This window comes from Bemisia tabaci, chromosome 3 (assembly GCF_918797505.1).
Source record: "Bemisia tabaci chromosome 3, PGI_BMITA_v3".
Classification (NCBI taxonomy): Eukaryota; Metazoa; Arthropoda; class Insecta; order Hemiptera; family Aleyrodidae; genus Bemisia; species Bemisia tabaci.
This window is the reverse complement of record NC_092795.1, coordinates 19,913,193-19,933,538: the sequence shown is the minus strand read 5'-3', so window position 1 is coordinate 19,933,538 and position 20,346 is coordinate 19,913,193. Positions and strand designations below refer to the sequence as shown.

At 38.2% G+C, this 20,346-nt stretch overlaps 2 protein-coding genes across 5 annotated transcripts in view; one reads left to right on the top strand and one right to left on the bottom strand.

The window, feature by feature from the left end:
• The window catches only part of apolpp (retinoid- and fatty-acid binding glycoprotein apolipophorin), a 51,995-nt gene extending 50,771 nt beyond the window's left edge, over nucleotides 1–1,224 (bottom strand). Inside the window, 1 exon segment of the mRNA XM_072297978.1 lies at nucleotides 1,093–1,224. Coding sequence (XP_072154079.1) covers nucleotides 1,093–1,168 — 76 coding nt within the window. The 5' untranslated portion in view covers nucleotides 1,169–1,224.
• Nucleotides 1,225–1,317: 93 nt separating this feature from the next.
• Nucleotides 1,318–17,911, top strand: LOC109035049 (putative transferase CAF17 homolog, mitochondrial). Of its 4 annotated transcripts, none has more exons than XM_019048517.2 (2): nucleotides 1,318–1,428; nucleotides 16,457–17,911. In XM_019048517.2, the coding sequence occupies exon 2, from the start codon at nucleotides 16,500–16,502 to the stop codon at nucleotides 17,562–17,564; it is 1,065 nt and encodes a 354-aa protein (XP_018904062.2). In that variant the 5' UTR covers nucleotides 1,318–1,428; nucleotides 16,457–16,499; the 3' UTR covers nucleotides 17,565–17,911. The 4 variants fall into 4 exon arrangements, with proteins under 4 accessions (XP_018904062.2, XP_018904061.2, XP_072154080.1 ...); XM_019048516.2 differs by lacking the exon at nucleotides 1,318–1,428 and adding an exon at nucleotides 5,974–6,129; XM_072297979.1 differs by lacking the exon at nucleotides 1,318–1,428 and adding an exon at nucleotides 5,977–6,188.
• The last annotated feature ends 2,435 nt before the right edge of the window (nucleotides 17,912–20,346 follow it).

The window sequence follows — 20,346 nt, the reverse complement described above, 5'->3', positions numbered from 1 at the left end:
TAAAAATTATTTTCTACATAAGAAGTAAAATTTGAAATAAATTGTGAGCTACTACACTTAAGAACCTTGACTGGATCCCAGAACTTGGCTAGTGATTAGAGTTTTTTGGAAAATGGGGGAAAAACTAAAGTGTAACGTTAAACAAGGAATGAATGGCAGGTCATTCCTTAGTTGTTTTAGTTCATTCAGTGTTGTGAGAAGTTATATCTGCATTTGGGGTGGGAAATATCTTGCACCCATTAGTACACACCTCAGAGTTGCTCTGCAAATAAAATATTTCTGTGAAAATTCTGTCTAAGTTGGAATGACTTCAGTTTCACTAGTATCAGAAAATTCTTAAAAAATGCGTGAGTGAATTTTAAAAATACATAAACTTGTAATTTTTTTCTTCCTTCTTATCATATGTTCATTCATGTAATATTCACATTTAGATTTGGGAAGTACCTAACAAGGGGGTAGGAACAAAACACATATTTAAATGTAGAGGTGAGATTATTCACAAAATAGGATGATGAGTTTCAGAATTCATAATTTGACGGTATACATGCTACCTAAATATCAAGGGGGTTCAAAATTTTAGAATCTACACCTCTTTGAAAAGTAATGGGAAACACACAATTTTTACCCCATTGAATTTAGTCGAAGGTTTACAGCTTTTAAAAACTGTCAATGCGGTTAGCAGAAGAATTTGCGACTGTTTTAAAAGCATCAATTTTAGAGAGTGAACCTCATTTCTTAGGAAACACTGATCCTTTATTTTTATTTGAACATCGATGTTTAAGGCCCTCATTATTTTCTAAAAAATTGAAGAAAACAGCCGATAAAGAGAGAGAGAAAAAAAAAGTAAAGATAAAAATAGCTGTACATATTAGAGTATAAAAGTCCAGTAAAAATACCAGCATTTCTTACTGCTGAAGAATAAAAAGGAGGGGGGAGTTCATTTTGATTGAAAAAATTCAAAATTTTTTAATCTATACATGTCAAAGTAATACATTTTATTTTTGACGCCACTTTTTATTCACTTGATAATTAATCAGTTCGATTACCTACTTTTTCATACACTTTAGAAAAAAAAACAGGGAAAAAACTCACCGGCAGAAACTAACAAAAAACAACACAAAAACAACACTACTGAGGACCGCAACACATAACCACCTATCGACTCCATGGTGGGGTGGTGATACCGAGACTGGAAGAGATGGAGAAGTAGGGAGGTATTTATATAGCCTTTGTTCAACACTATCACTCCCCTCCCCACTGGTCCAATTCTAGCTTGAAAGCTCTGACTCTCTAGCATGCAAGAATCCTAGTGGCTTTTTTCAGGTAGCATCTGCCTGGGTTTCTTCATTTTACTCTCAACTCAAACTTGTGAAGTTAACTTAAAATTTTCTGAGTAGAATTTCCTGGCTACATACTTTCAATACTTAGGTACGATGAATTATTTTCTTCAGTTTTTTTCTCTTCTGGGCAAAAATTGATTCACTCCTCACGAAAAATGATGAAAGTAAACAACCCAAGTTCTTCCCTCCCCCCCCCCCTCTCCCCACAATTACCTTCTTGACTCACCTAAAGTGGAAATGCTTTTTTTTTTTTCTTCTTTCTTCCTTTTTATTATCCTATCGTCACCTTTCCTCTCTTTCTTATCTTATCTTATTTATCCTATTTTATTTTTACCTTTTCCAGAAATATCTTGTGAAAAATATGTTACACCGATTATTGCCATCTCTATTGAATACCTTGAACATTGCAGACGTAGGACAAATTTTCTATACCTGATACCAACCAAATACTTAGATCAAATGGCTTAACACGCACCTTTACAAAAAAAATTTCCTACCTACTGGCAAAACATTGTCACATAAAGAAAATTAATGAATTTAAGACAACCATCACAATTGATTACCTGTTGAAATTCCTCAAGACTACTAGATGGGAGTGGAATTTAAAATCAAAACCACCAGAATTGAATAAAAAGACTTTGAAGATATTAGGAACACAATGAGTTTGAGCTGTCATACTGGAATTCTGTAAATTTAAAGAAGAAAAAAAAGTAGAATGGAATTATACATAGTCTTGCATTTTATTTCTATCAACAGTAGGTATAGATTGAGATTCAGATGCTCTAGAGAGCCAAATTTTGATAAGTCCGAGACACCTAGCATCTCGTGACACAAAGCTGTTCTATAGAATAGGAAGAGAATTGCTCCTAATAATAAGAATCTCCTCAGAAATCGAATTAAGTTGAGAATATGAGTTTGTTACGGATTCTGCAATTATTTCTTACAGACAAACCTTATGCTGGGTAATAAGCAAATTTTCCACTGAAGACCATGTCAAAAAAGTTTGCGCTCTTCTTAAATAGTACGATAGAAGATCAGTTGTTTTAAGTTTAGCATTGAAAGTAATTACAAGAATTAGAACGACAGACCTTCTGGTACGCTCTTGAAGCGTGTTAACTTACTTAGCGGCGCCTCTAACAGCCTGACCTATGGAATAGGGTCCAAAAATAAAGCCTACCTGCTTGTCAAGATTTCCGCTATAGTTTAAGGGTAAAGGGAATGAGCTAGAAAACTGAGGAAAGAAAAGAAGAGACAAAAGTCACATCATCAGTCTGGATGCATCAATCATCAGTTGACCCATTGGTTAGCATATAAATATCTGTTGAATGGTAGAATTTTTTGATGTGACATTTGTCTCTTCTTTTCTTTCCCCAGTTCTTCTTTTCAGTCCCCCTTTCAATGATTCCATATTGACAGCAGCAGTTGGTAAACGCATACTTACCATGAAACGGATGATCCCTTAAGTTTTAAGACATGTACTCAGCAAGATCCCTGGTTTACTGAGAAGCTAAATTTTCTGTCATTATTGTTACTAGGAGAGATTTTCCATAGAGCTACGATGAAAATCGCTTACCTACAACTGAATGACATCAGATTCCTCCAAGTCCGCTCTACATTCCATCCCAGTCGCTTGCAACAAATCAATGGGGGAACAATATGCTGAGTGATATTTAAATTCCAAGTAAAGACGAATCGTCGAATAGATATGTTAAACTAGGGTGGTCGTAATCGATGCTGAATAGTTCTGCGTTGAAACCTAGGATCAACAATACCAAAACTTTGATTAGCTTCCACGTGATAAGGCATCATGAGCGGTGACGCCCGGTAAAGTTGACTCTGCAAAAAAAATACTGAGTGCTTGAAAACTCCAATACACTTGGTGGCCAAATCTTCACTTCAGGTTTTAATGAAAATGAAATATTCTTCGAGAAAAAGAACTGTCCATGAACTTTCGCCGTCTTTTTTCGAGCACTGGCAAAATGTAAACAAAACAGTGCGCTAATTGCTCTGCGCATGCGCAGACGGTATCGCGGGAAAGTCTGACAATTGTTGCTAAATTCAAATACTGCCGCGAAAATTCAAAAATGCGGGCACTCACCTGCACGCCCGACGCTCAAAATCAGTTGAACGACAGCAGCATGATGAGCACGGAACTTCGCAGATCTAAACGTCCTCTTTCTAGATTGGGAACGTGAATGTGATTTAAAAACGTGAGTAACCTCTATTGCCTCGCACGACCGGAAATGAACTAAAACTCGTTCTAGATCATTAAAAAACACGTGTGTGTCGAAACGAGCCATGTTCCTATTTCCACCCCGAATCAATTTGCGAGGTTGATTTTAAGTATTCCCTTATACTTTCAGTACTTTATGTGCCTTGCTAAACATATTTCCCAAAAAATAATGTATTTTTATATTTTAAATGTACTCACTTCGAAAATACTTCATTACTTGTGAGTCGTTTTCGTGTGTTTTAGAAGTGTACTTTTTTTCTTGACCGTATCGGCCTCCTGTGGTGTAGTGGTTGTGGCGCTAGCTGTATAAGCAGGATTTTCGGAGTTCGATTCCCGGCTAAGCGACCCGAGTTTAATGGTCTCAAACAACAGTTGCCTCGGGCTGGTACATAGGAGGAACGGAGGGGGCGGGGCTCTAATTTGAAGCGCAGAATTACTACTCGTGTGGTATTTGAAGGAGAAATTTTTGGTAATTAATTGGAAGAGGTTAAGTAACATAACGACGGTGAAAGTCGGCAATCACATAACTCGGTTTGCGACGTCGCAGACTTCCTGTCATACTTTATTTTTAAATGGAAAACTACTCAACGGCAATTCTTTAAAACTGTCGAGATTTTTCTTCTCAATGCGAAGAAAATTCTGCAAAAACTTCAAGAAATAATATCAATTTGTTCTCCTTTAAAAAAAATGACGTAGAGGCGGAGATTTTCAGACACCGCAAACGAGTTATGTGATTGCCGACTTTCACCGTCGATAAATCTGAACCAGCAGTGTTTGTGAACAAATGAGAAATGCCTTTTATGTAAATGTATGCAGGAATGGCAAAACTTAAATTGTTAAAAGAAGTGGATTTTTTGGTCTCAGAAGGGTTAATGAAGGTTAATAATTACGGAAGGTTCCTTAATTTTATTAAATTTTAAGTATAAACGCCTAGTCATTTGCTTTACTACGGACCAGGTTTGCCATCCACCTAATCAAAAGCCACAAGTCCGGGCAAACTTTCCAAAGCTATTTTTGGGAGGTTTAGGACCTGTATGGTAAATTTAATATAGCTCGTGCCCGTAGTGACATTTCCAACCCTGGTAAGACATGGAACTGATGAGTATCAACCTCCGGTTAAAATTTATCAGTGCCCCGTGACCGCTTTGCGTTCCAATCCCTTAAACTGCTGTGCTAAGGAAAAACGCCGTATGAACCTTTTAGACGGTGCTAGATTTCCTTCACTAAAAACCTAATTTACTGGTAAAAATTTGAATATTTTCCTCCAAAATGTTCAGATAATTTTGCACGCAATTTCATCTGAAATGTCTTAAAACAAGGAAAAATATGCATTCAAATGTCGTCAAAAATACATGTTTCATAGAGGGAAATTTGGCAACTCTCGAATGCTCTTACGGCGTTTTTCCTCTGCCCGACAGTAAAGCACTTCGCGCCCCAAGCCATGTGCGTTACGTGTCACTCTTATGATTTTGCGTGATTTCTAACAAATTTTAGCCAGCCAGAGGATTAGCCGGCGTCGAGACGTGATAAGAGAGCGGGCATAAAGTGTCGGCTTGCCCACTGACTCTGGCGCGCGGCTATATCTCCGATTAAATTAGTCGAAAAAGGCTAAGTAATCCAGCACGGGAGACCTTGACGCGAGACGCAAGGGGGTCGTAGCTGCACGCTTACGGATGACTGGATGGAGAGTGGCAGGGGCGAAGACTGCGAGAATTTATTTGATCCGCTCTAATGTAGCACGTATTGTATCGTGAGAGAAGTGTAGCCCGGCTCAAAAGCTCAATTGGTTAATCGCGCTCGAGTCTGCTAACTCCATCGACTTATGTCGCCGTTGGTCGTTGTTGAAGGGTCTCCTGTCTCGTCCCTTTCTCCTCCCTTCTTCCTGGGTCCGTTGGGCACCCGCGCCGCCTTATTCCGCAGGTCTTTACTCCCGTCCAATCGTCCCGTCAATGCCCTAACCGTGACCGTCGAACGTCTCCTCGCCGTTCCAGAAGTTTCAACTGACCGTCAACGGTTTTTGGACGTGGAGGAAAAACGCCGTATGAACCATCAGACGTGGCCATATTTCCTTCAATAAAAACCTAATTTACTAGGAAAATTGGGAATAGTTGTCTTCAATTTTTTCAGCCAATTTAATTCGTAATTTTATCTGAAACGTCTGAAAATTTCAAGGAAAAATTCACATAATTTTCTTCAAAAATTCATATTTTATCTAGGGCAATTTGGCAACTCTCAAATGTTCATGTGGCGTTTTCCGTTAGTTAGGGCTGTTCTATCGGTTGTCGGTAAGCTACCGAAACAGTTTTGTTAAGAAAAAGTCACGATAACTGATAAACCGACGATGCATTGAGTGCGAGCTCTCAAAAATCCGATAAGGCCGCGGCTGTTCACGATATCATCGCCACTGTCGGTACTGTCGCCAGTTTCAGTAAGAACCGATATCGATAGTGTTCCGGCAATAATTCGTTTGAACACCCCTATACCGTTACGGCAGTACCGCATTGTCTCAACGTCGCGTTCCTCCTAGGGCATCAGTCTGCTTTGTGGAGAGTATAGGTACGTGTTCCGACCAACCGATCTTCTATCTTCAAAATTTGACGAAAATTTGATCAATGGTTGGTATGAATTCGATGTGAAATTTTACTGCGAAATGCCCAGTCTCTCATTAATGACAGAAGCGAGAGGAAGAAAACCTTGTCGCCGGAAAGCTTAAATTTTTTACATATTGATACCACGGCCACGCCTAATGTTTTACGGCATTTTGCCCCCCCCCCCCCCCCCCTCCTGCCCAAAGTAGACAAACCGATGTCATAACGGTCTGAAGTTCTTAAATATGAGAGAGAGGGAAAAAAGTTATCATGAGAGAGGCTACTCAAAGCCGCTTTTGTGGCACTCTCTGGAGCTCTGCGATACCTAGCCGCCAAAGGCCTTTCAGGGAGTTGGCACACCCTCATTATTCTTCAAAAAACCCCTCTCGCCACTCTTTCAACGGGCGCCCCCTTCGTCGGAAATGCCCTTTTCCGGACCAAAAATCGTCGGATTTCAACGTAACCAAATGCCCTTTGTACATTGGCAGATATTAGACTATTTTTCGTAAAAATACGAATTCAATTTTTTTTTAGTTTAATTTGACGAAAACAGCTCTCCTGAGAACAATTTTTCACCGAACATGAAGGCCCCCTCCATGTAGACAGTCACTCTCATCAAGAGAATGGGAAGAATGAGAATTTTGATGATAGGGGGTTTTCCTCTCGGTTTTACAATTAGTCACGAACAAAAAATATTGACGTAATGACAGACACAAGGGCCGTCATAAAACGAGGTTGAGGGGTTAAGAAAATAGTAAGGGATGCAAAAGACAAACGGATTACGTAGGCAAAACGTCGATATGGGACGGTTGAAAGATAAAATGGACGGTGATAAAGTGAAATTGTTAATTAATGACAAACAGAGCAAACAGTTTAATGAACCGGCGCGCCGCGCCCGCAATCCTTATCACTTCGTAACACTTTCCAGCAATCCTTAATCTTATCTTAACTCGTGAGGGATATAAGAAATTACTCATAGGCAGGTTCTTTTTCAAATGACACAGTTCCGTGTATGTAATTCATGTTGCTCTGACGACAAGTAACGTGACTTTTATATTCGCACTTACATACTCACCCACCTTTCGTTCGACCTGTACTTTAGTCCACGAACCAACGCAGATTTACTTACAGCGACAACAACGCTCTGGCACCGCGGATCGAGGCATGAATGTGGGATCGGTCATGGGTCACGGGGTCATTCTCTCTTCGTTGGCTTCGGGAACATGAATTTTTCCGTGTTTATAACCATGCATAAGAGCGGAGATTTCGATACACAGAGGAAAATTCTTAAAAGGAGTGGTTTTTTGTCAAGTTGGACAAAAAATCTGAGTTTGAGTTTTTAACCGGAAAAACTGTTTAGTATGCCATTCAAGTCATTCACTAGTTAAAAGGGGCAGTAAAAGTGTATTGGAATCTAGGAATTATAATGAGTCCCCAACATGACTCGGAACTTTAATTTTAGAACTAGATACAGCCTACGTCCCTTGAGCTGCCCTGGTAAAAATTGGCAGTAGAATGTGTGTTCCAAAATACCATAGACCTATAAAGCCGGCTGTAAGATTTCCAATAGCTTCCGTAGCCGGCTGTACAATTTCTTATAGCTTTTTATAGCCGATGTGATTAAGCAGCCAGACGATAAAGTTTATGCTAAACGTTAGGTACTAAATACGGATACTAGGACTTAGTTAGTTTTTGGACTACTGCTCTCTTTATGTGCCGTAGTATCTTGATTTATTTTGCGAGGAAAGCTCCGTACTTTTGAAGGATGACTGTCATTCTTAATATGTTGGAGCGCATTCAGTTTCGTATGATACTGTGCAATACCTCTGGTGTGAAATAGTTGCTTCGCAGGCACCGTGGCACGCTGCGGCGCGGCGGGCGGGCAGAGAGCTCGAAACGCGCATTGGCGCCTACAAACCTAACAGGGATACTTCACGCATTGCGCGATGCGCGCATTGGCGCCTACAAACCTAACAGGGATACTTCACGCATTGCGCAATGCGTGAAGTATCCCCGTTAGGTTTGTAGACGCCAGTGCGTCGCCGCTCCGCTTTGAGTTAGGCTCTAATATTTAATCTCGCGAAGTCAGCGTTTTTCAACTCATGATTTTGAAATGTTTGCACACTCTGTATGGACTATTCTCATTTTAATGGATGAAAAAAAATATGTTTTAAAGGAAAATATAATGTGTGTTTTGTAAATATTAAGGTAGTTCCGTATCAAACTTAATGATTTCCAAAGCACACGGATTTCTACACAATTTCTTATAGCCTTTTATAGCCAGTGGCGATAAAGAGTAAAGCCCGGCGATAAGAACTATATAGCCCGACTGTATACTTTTTTATAGCTTCGTATAGCCCGGCTATATGATTCGCTCCGCTTTCTACAGCCAGCTATATGATTTTCAATAGCCTTCTTTAGTCGGCTATAAGAACTCCTATGGTGAAACGCAGCTCCTGTCACCAATTTTTACCAGGGTGCAAATTTTAATTCCCTAAAGATATAAGAATTTTTGTATCGCAATTCCGGTTAGGTTTAACACTTCGGGCATTTGCGCCGAAATGTTTTTTGACAATTTTTTTTTCAAAACTCTTCTCCTGGCAGTGGCAAGTCTTCATTTATCTTGAGTCATATAGTAGGTACTTACTTTTCACCGTACAACGCTTATATATAAAAGCAGGAATCGATTCTCACCATTGATCATTTTGGCTGAATTTAGGTAGGAATCACTTTTTTCGGTTACAAGAGTAACTTCACCAAAGTTATGCTACTTATTGGCGGTTAATCTCCCAAACCACGTATCTCGGTTTGTGACGTTACAGACTTCCTGATTTTACTTTATTTTTTAAATGGAGAACTAGGTACTCACCGGTAATTCTTAAAAACTGCCGTGCTTTTACTTCTCTGTGCAAAGACATTTTTGTGAAAACTTCAAGGAACGCTATTGATTTGTTCTCAATTAAAAGGAAAGAAAAAAAGGCGTAAAGATCTTGAAAAATCGCAAACGAAACGTGGTTTTGGAGTTTCGCCATCAATAGACAAGTGTGCGTAATTTTCATGAAACTGGAACGAAGTTCCTTGACATTGATCAACTCAAAGGAAACTGGTGCACAGGAATATCAAATGGAACGAAAAACATGCTTCTACAGTTTTTGCCAACATAACGTACCTTTGCTCTCTTGAAGAGGTGCATTTCGTCTGATTCTCTGACGCACGGTAGCTAACGTAGCTAAGATAAGTGTGTAAGAATAATTTTGCCGATGAAGTTATATTAGCCAGCACAATATACTGATCTTATTGGCGAGCGAGCACGGACCACAGGTTGGAACCTCTGGATTTTTAAATTTGAATACCGATTTAGGGAAACGATCGAGGGATGACGAGATTGTGTTCACAAAATACACCGGATTTGCACATTTTTCCCACGGATTCAAGTCTGTTTTCGGCTTGAAAGGTTGTTTTTCGACGACCGTTTTTTTGCTTGTAAGGGAAGGGGGGGGGGGGCTGTAGCGGCGCACCCCCTGAAAAGAATCTGAACGTGCTTTAAATTTTGCACAGCTCTACATTGGTATTCTATCTTTGAGATTTTCTCACCGATAGCCAATATTCCAAAAACACAATGTGTGTTAAAATTGTCCAAAAATTAAAATACGAGAAATTACGGTTTTTGTCCGAAGGGGGGGGGGGGGGGTGTGCGCATTCTCCAAAAATTAACGGATCGACCCGGAATTTTTCACAGCCTCTTTTTTGCCACATGCTCATCTCCCAGGATTTCTATATATCTACTGGGGACCAAAACCCAAAACCGGAAATTTTTGTTAAATCGACCTAATGCGTACAGTCAGAACGATGTTACTTCACCTCTTGCAAAATTTCATTCCAAATCTAGTTTTATTACGGAAACAGCTTAAAAGGAACCAATCCACGTCAAGAAATGAACGCAAACACGGTCCGAGGTTGTACACGCTGGGACATACCTATTCATGATGATTACACTTGTTTCTAATACCCTCCGTAATTTCGGGGATGCTACTGACAAAAATTATAACCATACTTTTAAAATATTTTAGATTACAAATAAATGAAATTATTTTTTGAAGCCAATGGAAGGTTTTTTCATAACCATCTTGGTGAAAGTGAATTTCATATGACATTTAACGCGGTGCATCATAGAAAAACTAATCGTAATTTTTTTCGCAATAACAATTCAAGATTTTTTTTCTATCTCCTTTATTTTAAAAGCAAGATATCCTCCTATTGAGTGTAGATATGCTAGCGGGCGTTATAAGAAATTCAAATTTTGGCCCAGATAATAACTATGTACCTACACTCTTTCTTCGCGAAAAGTTTGCCATCTAAAAGTTGTAGGTACAGCAGTTTTTGCGAGATTCAACAAAAAATCATAATAGTCGCAACATGAACATTTTTGTCTATGTGAAGATCCTCTGATTTTCACACAAAACTTAGCTCTTCAATTGGAATGAGGAGATTACTTAAAAATGTTATCTAATAGGATAGGTATAGTTAATTGAGTATTTTTCCATAGACATTTTTCGTTTTAGCGGTTCGCGCCTTTAAGTAGATAGGTAATAGGTCATCTTTTTCGTTCAGGTAATACTTCCTCTAATGTACACCGTGCGTTTTGCCTTCATAATTCACAAAAGCACAGATACTTACGGTGACAGCGAAAATACGAAGGCACCTTTCTTAATCGAATTGTTTAAAAATGTCCGCTCCAATTTTATTTTTTGAAGAAAATACCACGAAAATATTTTGCACGAAAATTTGAGAGAAATTTTTACAAGGAGAGAAAAGAGTCACGTGGGTATAAAATTAAGTTCAACAAAAATCAGAGCAGAAAATACTACAGAAAATCAGCAACATCACAAAGCAGGACGTGTTCTTTCGTATAGTTGCATAATCGGAATTCTCTCACTCCGGATTTCCCCGAGTAAAAAATAAATATAGGGTAGTTAGAACAGATACCTTTCTATACAGAGCTTCAAAGCACAGTTACCTACACAATTCAAAGAATTGGTGGAAAGATATAAGCTGATGTGAATCATATATGAACTGAGATAAATTACTCGGGTAGATAGATGAAGCCACATCAGAGGTACATAAAGGTCACCTAACGCTTCCAAAGTGATCTGTGACCTATAAATTTTGCTGATTTCGTGTCTTGATACTTTAAATTGCATTTTTTCGTCTGGAAAACATTAATTGGCTATTTGGGAGCCTTCGGCATTTTCCCAATCCATTCATAGAGTATGATGAGGCATGGATTGCTGGTTCACAGAGAAAGTACTACTTCCACTGCTGTTGCTCTTTCCTTCGGAATTCAAAATTCGCTAAAACTATTACGTAAAATTCGGATCAGACACTTGCACTGAAATGCCCCTTATCTAGGAGGCGGCAAATTTTGACATTTTTTTAAATGTAAGTATACAAAAAATCGGATTTAGAAAAAAAATTACGAACGAGAAAAGGCGATAAAATCTCTCATTTCCTGAGAGTATAGTTTTTTTAATTTTGCGTCGTCTTTCAGTGATAGAAGAGACAGCACCTTTATTAGTCGAGTTAAGAGAGAAACCAAACACGCAATTTGGCCTGGGACGGCGCGGCTTAGAGAGAAATGATGATGAGGACTTGAGATGAAAGAGAAAAACCCTTGGAGTGGCGGTCGGCATGTATCACACATTAGCGCCTACAAGAGTGCATGAATACTTCACGCATTGCATCAAACACAGACATAGAACACAGAGCTGTCTGCGCGGCGACAGAAGTTAAAATCATTTTTATCATACCTTTTACATATCGCGCAGCTTTTTTTCAAACAATGTTAAAAGGAATGGGAAAAATTTGTCATTTTCTGAACGCCTTTTCCTAAGGATGGCGCTTCAGATTATGAAAATATTGAATGTAAAATAACATTTCAAGTGGCTCTGAGAAGAATGTACAAGTATATAACTTCCGAAAATGGGGATGAATCAAGGGCATGGCGAAGGAAAGTTGAAGCACTTCAGTGGGAACACATTTTGAATGGATTGACCGACTGATATGAACCATACATACCTAACTTGGTTCTTTTCTGTTAAACTCAATCAATACGAAACAATGTTTTCAATAAATTGACGTGTCAACGACAATGTTGTTATGAATCTCCCCAGAATGTCGAAGCGAGATATTTATCGTGTGCCAAAATCAAGCGAAGACAAAAACCACTGCGTAAGGAACAAGGAATATAATATGATGAGGTATTGAGAGCTAGAGGGCTGAATAATTGCTGTTTAAGGTTTTAAAACTTCACCCGATAACTTTTTCCTTAATTGATCGACGGGCACGTGATTTAAAGCAAAAAGTCATGCATTTTTGCCACATCTCCGAGAAAATTCACGGCAAATAGCAAAAAAAAAGTGCGATCGCTCTGAAGTAACGATTAAATTATCAGATGAAACTTTGCAATGTTGCAATGCAGCTAACAATAAGTCCGTCTGGCTAGCGCACGCCTTATTCATACCTCCAAAAAGGTGCAAAGCACCTAACGCAGCCTCCAGATAATATCTCGATCGACCGGATAGAAAAACTGAGATCATAACGCCTTGATGCAACTATTCGCGCTCAATGGATGTCCGTATTGCATAATCACAAAATTGCAGGCGCTTCGACAACTCGTGTTCACGCAGGGCAAAGCAATCTTGTCCAAGCCTTGTGAGTTTCGAACACTGACTGTCATCTCACGAGCTCTATTAATACGAAAACAATCTCAACCCCTCACAAAACTATTCTTAAATGTATTAAATTAGCTTTTCCTCTCGAAATTATGAAAATTTTGTGCGCCTCGACTCCGTTCGACAAGAATAGCTTACTGTTAGATGAATATTTGGATCGCATTTGTCAAAGAGGAACCAGCGTGATCACAGTGTTGTAAAAATGGTGTTTCTTCATAATTTCCTAGAACATATCCCAGAATAGCGAATAGTCTTTTCTTTCACGAAAAAAATGTTTGATATTAAAGAAAAATAATCTTGTAAATTTGAATACTGTACATGTATTTAGTATTTTTAAAAGAACAGAAGAAGTTGCACGATTATGAAATACCTTTTTTTCAGCCTCCGTAGACAGACGCTCTTCAAGGCCTAGAAAAAAACAACTTAATCGGCCCGAAACATTAACAGAGAAACAACTTAAAACGGGACTAAGGCCGCAAATAATATAATAATATAATAATATATAATTGTATAATATTTGCGGCCTCAGTCCCGTTTTAAGTTGTTTCCCTGTCAAGGCCTAGATATACCTACACGGAGATTAATCGCCGCGATTGAAAGACGGAAGCCAATGGAGAGCTTTGATTTCGATCCATTGACGTCGATATATCGAATCTGTGTGTCGACCGCAGTGGCGTGCGGTGGGTTCAGTGACAGGGCAAGCTCTAGCGTTCGCCATCCGGGGGGGGGGGGGGGGGTTAACGTAGCCTCTTTCCCTTCCCCCTCCCCCTAGCCTCCCTAGAAAATTCTTAAAATTTTACTCTATTTGCTCTATTTTTCGGATGAAATCTGATGGAACGTAACGTCTTGAAAAACTGTATTTTTATTTTTTTCTCTCTTATTTATGATTTCGTTTACTCAACTTGTTTCGAATGTTATTGAGCATTGGAGGACGGCTCCTTACTCATAACTCCTAATTTTGCCACTTATTTGAGGTATTATAGTCTTTATTCTACAGCATTTAGAATTTTTTGAGTTACTTAAATTTCCCCAAAAAAAGGCTTTCTGCATTTAAAACATGATTGAGAATTGTCTAATTCATCACCAATTAGATCCAAGTGAGCGAAATTTTATAGAATATAAAGGCATTTGCTCCGGAGGAGCAATTACAACCGCGACGGAAAGAGGGAACAAGATAGCGCATCGGAGGCAGAAGCAGCGCGCTGCGGTGACGGGCCAAGAGGTGGCCAAGAGAAGCGAGCTGCGATCGCGCAGCGAAGGGCTCGGACTCGGAACGTACCGCGCTCCCCGCCTGCCTTGATTCCGCCGCCGAGCAGTGGCGCTCCGCTCAGCTGATCGCAAGCGATTCTCCAGCGCATGAGTTGGCCCGTGTTCAGGCCGCGCAGCGCGCTGCGCCACCTCCATCCGCTCTTCTGCTTTCCTACTTTGGTGGCTCTGTACGTATTTCTGTCTCCCTCTCTTTCTGTTTTTAATGCAATTTACTTACTGAACGCATTTAATAAATTATATTTGCTAAAATGTAAAACATTTAATAGGTGTAATTTTCTTTTTACTTTAGAAATCTTTGGGCAAGCAGTGCTTGCCTTGCTTATCCGGACCGCACGCCACTGGTCGACCGTGTGTATCTAGGAATTCACCTCGCGAACGGCTGCATGTTTTGGATCAGAAAACCTATAGCCGATCGAAAAATGAATTCCCCTTCCCCCTTTCGTGGGAAACTTTTCTTTAAGATTTTCTTCTCTTTTCTTCACTCCTCTGTGGAGACATACGCAGTAAAGCCCCCCTCCCCCTTCCAAGACCTAGAAAATTTATCGACGGCGCGGCGTAAGCCCGCAATCACATATCTCGTTTACGGTGTCCGAAAATCTTCGCCGTTATGTTATTTTTTTAAAGGAGAACAAATTCACATCATTCCTTGAAGTTTAAGCAGAATTTTCTTCGCACAGAGAAGAAAAATCACGGCCGTTTAAAGAATTGCCGTTGAGTAGTTTTCCGTTTAAAAAATAAAGTATGACAGGAAGTCTGCGCGACGCGACGACGCAAACCGAGTTATGTAATTGCCGACTTACACCGTTGTTATCTTCTTTTTATTTCTATTATTCACAAACACTGTATTTGATTGTAATAGAATGTATTGATTTTGTTACGTTTTTCTTCCTTACTTTCCAGAAAAATTTTGCCTCCTTTTTCATTCGCCTGAACCAACGCGGCACCTGCAGATTCGGCATCGCATGTATGCTTACGGGATTTTGAATTTTTCGCGCTTTTTTGCAACCACCGGCAAACCAATGGCCATCGGGCTACGATTAGTTTGCCGGTTAGCCGTAGAGTCCCTTTATACTGAGAGTCAAGACAACACCCCTCATGGAGTCACAAACGGGAATAAAGATTACAGAAATTGAACGTTTTTTGTTGGTTTTTTGTAATCTTTGATCGGCCCATTCTCAAATCCCTCTCTCCATTCCTTCTGTCATTCCGTTTGTTCCTTGTCGAACCCGAAATTCCTCGGTCCATTCCATATTATAATCTTTGCAATCCGTAAAACTGTAATCTTTATTCCCGTTTGTGACACTGTGAAGGCCTAAAATCCGGTTAACCAATCAGAAATGGATTCGCATTGTCTTGACTCTCAGTATAAAGGGACTCTAGTTAGCCGTATTTGGCGCTAGGTGCTGATGCATTGTTTTGTTTACCCTCAATCTTATCACTTATTTGGTTATCCCGTTATCATTAGCAATGTTGAATTTAGAATTTAGTTTAGCAAGGGAAATACTATAATTTTCAGGTCCAAGGTATGCATGTATTTTTTTTTTTCACTCATATTCTTTGCCAAGATCGGAGTATTTCGACTGCATCGCCAATATCTTTTGTGGATGTCTAATTTATTGAGCATTTGCTCGCCCTCAGATGCGAGTGTTTATGTCGTTATCAGGATTGTCAACTTTTCCAGCTTATTAACCGTCCTTCCATCCCTCTTTTATAAGAATAATGCTTATTACTTAGTATATAGTGTTCATGATAGAAAGGAAACAGTGGTGGTTGCTCGATCATTTGTACATTTACGGGTCTTTATGTATGTGTCTTATCTCTGTTCTTCACACTCAATCTGATTTTTACCAAGTGGGATCAAAGCTAAGTTCACATCCTCTTATTTATTCTTCTTGCTATTTTCCATCATTAAGCCTATGGAAATGGTTCTATTGCATTTCTTAATCAGTGTGGAAGGGACCTCGACCATAAAATGTTTAAAGTTCAAATACTTAACTCTTGCATGTTAAGTCGTAATGTTGGGAGGTGTTCTCAGATTTCAGAAACATACTATTTGTGACATTCTCTCTGAGTTAGTGAGGTTCAATTTTTGGGCACCCAATTAAACTTGTTGGAAATGCTGTCAAAGAGAAGTGAAATCTTTGCAAATTTAAGTCTGGTAAATCATCACTTCTGTGTAAATATCTATTTTGTAAACAATTGATGTTAGCTTCTTATCACACAAATTGTCTCGACTGAATTATTGAATTTTAGTAATCTCTTCCAAATTTAATCAAATGTTCATTTTTTTTCCAGCTCCAAGTGTAAACCAAACATTCTGAATGACATCTGTGAAACGATGAGTCCAAGAGTGCTCCTGTCCAAGACTTTTAATTTGCGAAAAAATGTCTTCAATTCGTTGGGACGATTCTACTCTTCAGATACCGCAACATTAAGTAACAGTCTAAGAGCAGAAGAGCTGAAGAGTAAAGGCCTCCTACGTGTAAGTGGACCAGATGTCAACACGTTTCTGCAAGGATTGATTACCAATGACATCAATCATCTAGGAAGTGGCAAGAACAGTATTTATGCAGCCTTTTTAAATATCAAAGGAAGAATTATTTACGAAACAATAATTTACAAGACTAAAGAGGAAAATTCATTTTTCATAGAATGTGATAGTCGCGGTATACCAGAGTTAGAAAAACACCTGAAAGTTTTCAAAGTTCGAAAGAAAATAGATATCACAAATATCAGTGATGACCTGAAGATTTGGGTGATTTTTGATGGAGAAAATTTATCTGAAGCCAGTACCTCTGTCAAAGATGTGTCCAATTTAGAGAAATCGCTGCCTAAAAATTTAAACTTACAGACATCTGACGTGTACAAAGATCCCAGGCTATCAGATTTAGGTGTTCGTATACTTGTTCCATCATCATCTAATTTTGTGGCTTCTTTAAAGAATTGTAATATTGCATCAAGTTCGGATATTAGTTTTCGTCAGTTTCGCTACAGATTAGGAATAGGAGAGGGTGCTGATGAATTGCCCCCTGGAAAATGTTTCCCTCATGAAACTAATTGCGATTATCTGCATGGAATAAGTTTTCACAAAGGGTGCTATATAGGACAGGAGGTAACATCTCGGACTCAGCACACCGGAGTCGTTAGAAAACGTCTTATGCCATTAGAATTCATGGAAGATGTTGGTGATAGATGTCCTTTTGATTCGCCTATCACTGATCCTGATAAAAACTCGGTGATTGGTAAAATACGAGGAGTTGAATCTCCGTATGGAATAGCTTTATTACGAATATCAGAAACATTAGAGGCAAAAAGATTAGAGATAAATGGAATACCAGTACGTTCAAGTAGACCTAATTGGTGGCCAAAGGAAGTTCCAAAAGAGAAATTGAATTTAGAGTGATTTTAGATGTTTGTAGCCTTGAAAATAAATTTCAAATTATTTAACTATAATTTCTTGCCATTATTGAAGACATCTTTGATAGGAGAGTGTATTACAAAAATTGAAGTTTAGAGAGAGTACTGATCTTGACTTTAGCTATGATAAATGTTAGTAACAACATTTTTAGCTTGACTTTTTTAGGAGGATAACGAACCAAAGTTGTTCTGTACTTTGAATGAATATCAGCTTTAGATACCTTTGTTATCAAAATGGAATTTGAAAATTTGTCTGAAATGTGACTTGTGATTTGAAACTTTTTTAGTCAGTTTTGTTCTTGAAAAATAAATTTGTTACTGTTTTATAAGAAAGTTGATTTCTTTCCCCATCTTGTACTTGCTTCCTCTTAATTATTTTTGCTTGTGGTGTTGCAAATTTTAATTTTCAAAACCCTAAGAGTTTATCGTGACATCCAATCAACATCTATTTAACTGATTTGCTCTGTGTTGTTTCCAGGAAACAGTGCTGGATTCAGGGATAGCTTGATGTCCGGGAGTTTGAGCTCCCCAGGGATATTTTTTATGAAATTTGAGCAGATTTGTGAAATATTTGAGTTTATACAATTGACAAATTTTCACCTTTGGGATGTAAGATAGTAGGAAAAAATAGAAAACCAGAAAAAGGCTGTAGCACAGTTAGATCTTAGGCATTGCAGTAAATGTTCAGATCTGCTGCATGCACTCTCTTTCTCTCCCCCCTCTCTCTCTCTTCTGTTTTTCTTATTTCTTCATGCCGCCATGCTCTTAACCCTCTAGATCTGCCATTGCCATGACATGACTTATGACAAACATTGACAATTCTTACAGTATCTTCCTTTTTTCTAATTTGGGTTCATATTTTGTCAATTTTGAAATTTAGATCGGGTTCATATAAAAAGATATTAAGGTTAGGTGGTTTGCAAATTAGGTCATCATGTTATTTTAAGTACTTACTTAAAACCTGACTGGATAACCAAGTCACATGCATATAGTAAGTCTCCCCCCTCACACGAGGATTAGCAGCTAAAGATACAAAATAGAGCAGGTCAATTATTACAGAAGTTTATTGTAAAAATGTACATGTATAGGTTTACAGGCAAAAAAAAAGGTAATAAAAATTGCAACGATTAAAGCCCAGTTAAAAATAAGCCTTGTAACTTAGGCTTGGAAGACTTATTCACTGCTTAATCCAAGTTTTTATAAAAACGCACAAAATAGTACAAAGGTAAGTACATTGTAACATACAAAATTATATTGGTATACAAAAAAACTTTTATTTTGATGAGTTGGCTCAAAAGCCAGGTAGCTTTTTTTAATTTCTGCCTATGACACCTTTGGCTTAAAATTAAGGGCTCTGAAATTTCTCATTAATTGGACTGGGGCTATCAAGATTTACATAATATGTGCTTTTTGCTGGCTAAAAATAGCATAATTAAAGAGGACTTGACCACCATGCAGATTTCGTAGCACTTAAGCCCTTCCTCAATTGAAAAATAACTTTTCAATTTTGAAGAAATTGTGCTCCATGGGGTTCTAAGAGTAAAGGGGATTTCCTGCTTACCATAAAATAGACACAACAAAAATTAGCCTCACTGCATTTCAAATCGCCAACTTAATTTTTTTCTTGGTTCTCTTATTTTGACAGAAGACAAAACAACATAACGCCTCTAAACCTCCTAGTGGCAGAGCCTATTTATATACCTCTAAAAAAATAAGGAGGAAAATATATAGATTACATAAATGGCATTTTTGAGTAAAAATTATCGTTTTTAACTTTTTTATGGGTGAAAAATGTAGGAGGCTGATACAAGAGGGAAAAAATCCAGGCTTCATAGCTATACTTTTACGTTCAAAAATGTTAAAATTTGCAGACAAATGTAGATTATTTAGAATAAAAGCTTTATTAGTTACAATCATGATGCAAGTTAGACCAATGATTCTGTGTTCAGCCTGTATGAGTTTTTTTGGTACAGCTCTAATTAGAAGGTTTCTTCGAATCTCTCCTTTTTTTTAAACATTAAACTCACAAAACTTCAAATTAGAATGTCACCTTCTTTCCAGATAAAAAAGATAAATGTAAGAGGAATGAAGGAGAGTCTTATGTAATTAAGCTAATTATGGCTCCAGTTAGTCCATTTAATCAATTACTCTCTTGTAGAATTTTAGGAGATCCTGGTTTTAGACTTAACTGTAGAGCTCATTAGGTCTAGAATCAAGTCTCAAACTCAGGAAGGGCTCTTAAAGAGGTCATTAAAAGAGCACCACATTCATAAGAAAGCCCACCAACATTTTCACTAAACATGAAATTAAGGGTGAATATATTAGCAGGATTGTCAACCTTGAGAGAATTTTTTGGGGAAAAGGTAGATTTTGGACAAAATTAATGGCACTGACATTAATTCAAAATCACATCTAAAGATATTGATCATAAATAACTATTTATACTAAAAATCCCATATATTTGTTGTAACTCAATGTCGTTAATCTCTCTCTCTGTCTCTCTAGTCCATCTAATTACAGTGATGCAATTATGAATGTGCGGCTACTTATTGTGACGATGCAAATTTTCATAAATGAAATAGGTACAAGAGAATGGATGCTAAAAATTTTACATTACAATTCATTTACATGGGAAGTTGATCATTTTAGTTTTGGTAACTTCACAAGAAGATTACCTGTGGAAAAAGATGATTTGAAAAGAAAATGTAAACGTCCAGTTGATTGAAATTAGCGACGTAACAAAATTTATCCATGCTACATTTTATTGT

Coding starts and splice junctions, on each gene's coding strand:
- LOC109035049 (XM_019048517.2), top strand. CDS start 16,500: ATGAGTCCAAGAGTGCTCCTGTCCAAGACTTTTAATTTGCGAAAAAAT.